At 45.8% G+C, this 3,339-nt stretch overlaps 1 protein-coding gene across 1 annotated transcript in view; it reads right to left on the bottom strand.

Annotated features, from left to right (window-relative positions):
• gmppb (GDP-mannose pyrophosphorylase B) overlaps positions 1-3,317 on the bottom strand; it is a gene marked incomplete at its 5' end in the record, with an annotated part of 6,287 nt that extends 2,970 nt beyond the window's left edge. The window contains 4 exons of the mRNA XM_034869472.1: positions 924-1,002; positions 1,123-1,281; positions 1,568-1,710; positions 3,257-3,317. Of these exons, the coding sequence (XP_034725363.1) occupies positions 924-1,002; positions 1,123-1,281; positions 1,568-1,710; positions 3,257-3,317 (442 nt within the window). The remainder of the gene's footprint in view (positions 1-923; positions 1,003-1,122; positions 1,282-1,567; positions 1,711-3,256) is intronic.
• Positions 3,318-3,339: the final 22 nt, after the last annotated feature.

A 3,339-nucleotide genomic window follows, 5' to 3' on the forward strand; every position in this document is an offset into this window, starting at 1 on the left:
CAGTAACACAGAGAGAGAGAGAGAGACAGACAGGCAGGAAGGCAGACAGACAGAGACAGACAGGCAGATAGTAACACAGAGAGAGAGAGACAGGGAGACAGACAGGCAGGAAGGCAGACAGACAGAGACAGACAGACAGGCAGACAGTAACACAAAAAAAGAGAGACAGATGGAGAGAGAGAGACAGACAGAGCAGTGAAGTTACCATGAAAGCAGGGACACAAAGGTTTCCTTATGATCTGAAGGTGGGTGCAGGTGAGGTACTGAAGCTAAAGGTCACATGATCAGCAGAGAGTCCCCACCACTGACCCAGTCGTTAAAGGACCAGCGACTGGGACCGGTCCGCCCGCCAGGACTAGAGCATGGGAGGGAGGTTTAACTGCTCAGCTAGGTCTCTCACTGTTTCAGACAACGCTGATCGCTCCCAGAGAGGGATGGGGATCTAGAGATGCACCGACTCATTCCTTCTGCTGATTCTGATCTACACTCGTGGACAAAGACTATCTGGAACCAGTCTTGATCCAGACATGGGGTTTCAGGGGTTTTGTTGGTATTGGTGCTTCTCTACAAACCATGCCTCTCCAGGACTACGTGAGTTTGAGGAAAACTCCAAACACTTACGTCTGGTAGAGGTGTGAGCTGTGGGATCACAATACGTCCCATTAGCATTGTGTTGCTTAGATAAATAAAACAAAAATATGCTTATTTGCTTTCGTGCCCAAAGTTAGACGAGGAGATGTATACCACTTTCATGTTTGTATGCTAAATATGAAGCAATCGCCAGCAACTGGGTAGCTTAGCTTAGCATAAAGACTGGAAACGGGGGAAGATTTACAGGTAAACACCCATAATAAGAGAAATGTGTGTATTGTAGATTTGTGTTGTAGTACTGCAGTAGTAGTAGTAGTATTAGTATTAGTTACCCTGTAGCTCCATGGTGTACAGCTGTCCCTCCTCCGCCATGACAGGAAAGATCTCTTTCTCTATGGACGTTGGTCTCAGCTGCGCGCATGCACACACACAAATACAACGCATCAGTATGTAGAAATATTTATAGTAGTGTGTGTGTGTGTGTGGGTGTGTGTGAGAGAGAGAGAGAGAGAGAGAGAGAGAGAGAGAGACCTGGATCCTGCTGAGCATGCTGGGATTGAAGATGTATATGCCGGCGTTGATCTTGTTTGAGACGAAGACCTGCGGTTTCTCAACGAAGCGATGTATCCTGCCGCTGTCCGCCTCAAACACCACCACGCCGTACTTCGAGGGCTCCTCCACCCGCGTTACCTAGACACACACACAGACACAGACAAACAGACACACACAGACACACACACACACAGACGCTTTTAAGTTTAATTCTGAATAAAACTATCCTCCATTGTCGTTGGTTTCCAGGATTAAATTGTCCGCTGATGGACGTATATCAAAGCTTTCCCCTTGTTTCCCATCTTTCGTCTACAAGAGCTCGAAATTGCCAAAATCTGACTGGACAATCTGTAGCAGTCTTTACTCCGCACCTGGACAGGTCTAATCTTAAAAAGACATGTTTTACAGTCTCCGGCTTTCTCACCACGATGGTGCCCTCCCTGCCGTGGTTGTGGTGGAACTGCAGCAGCTCTTTGAACGGAAAATCACAGATGACGTCCGAGTTGAGGACGAAGAAGGCCTCGTTGTCGGCGTTCAGCAGCTCTCGAGCCAACGCCAGGGGGCCCGCTGCACACAAAACACAAACATGGTAATGTCTAATTTCCATTCATTAGCACAAACTTTCAGTCCTAATCCTAATGGATTGTACTCTACCATACAATGCAACCACACAGCCTGGAAACCTAGCTTGGACTCACAAACACAGGCCTAAAGTGGTTCATGTCCCATCTTCAGGTCAGAAACGCCGCTGGCCAATAGTATGTGAGCATCCCTGTGTGTACTCTGGCTTTGGCCCTGTAGCCCCCATGAAGGAAAATCTCAATGCTACAGCATGCTACTGTATTACGAGCAACAGTGAACTTACGACTGTGAGGGATTTGTCATATAAAGAAAGCAAAGAGCTAATATTCAGTCACTTAAAGGAATAGTTTGGATATTTTGAAGTGGGGTTGTGGGAGCTACTACTCCATAGACAGTGTATTAGCTGGAGGAGGTGGAGGTCAGCACCCGCCCAGTGTGGAGAAGCAGGCAGGAGAACCAGCATGGAAGTTAAAGACGCACCAGCGAGTCTAACACTCCTACTCAGAAAGTGATATTACAAAATTCCCCTTTAAACATTTACTTACCTGTTTTACTCCTATATTACCCCACTATTGTTAACTCATTTCAAGCACCAAAACAATTGAGTGTAGATTTGAGAAATATTTCCGCTTTAGGGCCAAATTATTTCTTTATGCATTGCTCTGGACCAATTTGGGGGGTCACTATGCAGAAAGCTGAGTTTGCTCTCAACATTTTGATGTGAAACACACAGGGATCAGGTTATTAAAACCCCTAAAAGGTACAACTGAAGAAGATGTCTAAAAATGCCATTAGACCTCAGAGGGTTACGCAATGTTCTGCTGTGGAGGGCGCAGCAGCCCCTGTAGATGTATATCAGCCATCTAAAAACGGCCTTAGTAGTATTTTACCTCACAGAACACGGGAGTATCTGGTCTACAGTTACCTGGATCAGTTGGTTTGTTGGTGTTATTGCGTGACTTTGGTGAATCTGAACCAACCCTCAGAAACACCAGAGTCGTACAAAAACGCAAACAACGGACGCGGCGGTAGACCATCAACTCCCCTGTTCTGAAAGGTAAAACTGTTGTTTTTGTCAAAGGAGTCTGGTGGGCCATGTTCTACGTGGATGAATGCAGTTTGCTGTGTGAGCCCGGTCCCCAGGAGGACATCGCTTAGCTTCTGTGTCGGTACTCTCCAAACTGGGAAGGGGCGCGCCAACCACCATCCACCGTAGGTACCAGATTATCGATTAGTACCTCGTACTTCCAAATATCCAAACAGTTGGTTTAAGTGTCTGATTACGCTCTTAGAGTTATTACTCATCATTCTATCATTTTAATGTCAAGTTTTTTTTCCTTTGCTTTTTTAACTTGTGAGGGTTTAACATCTTCCACAACATACAGTACAGTGTGATAGACGTTCACCCCTATCTTGAATGACAGTTACATATTTCTTTCAAGACTCACTATTTTAATTACTGGACACAATAAAAAATGAACTATGTTGTGGTGCATGGAGAGTTTCCTGTCTGCAGTGAAAAGAAACTCACCAGTTCCCAGAGGCTCCTTCTCATGAGACAGAGAGATCCGAATCCCAAGCTGAAGAGGAACAGAGAAACATTCAGGAAACTGC

The sequence above is a fragment of the Etheostoma cragini genome, chromosome 4, assembly GCF_013103735.1.
Source record: "Etheostoma cragini isolate CJK2018 chromosome 4, CSU_Ecrag_1.0, whole genome shotgun sequence".
Taxonomy (NCBI): Eukaryota; Metazoa; Chordata; class Actinopteri; order Perciformes; family Percidae; genus Etheostoma; species Etheostoma cragini.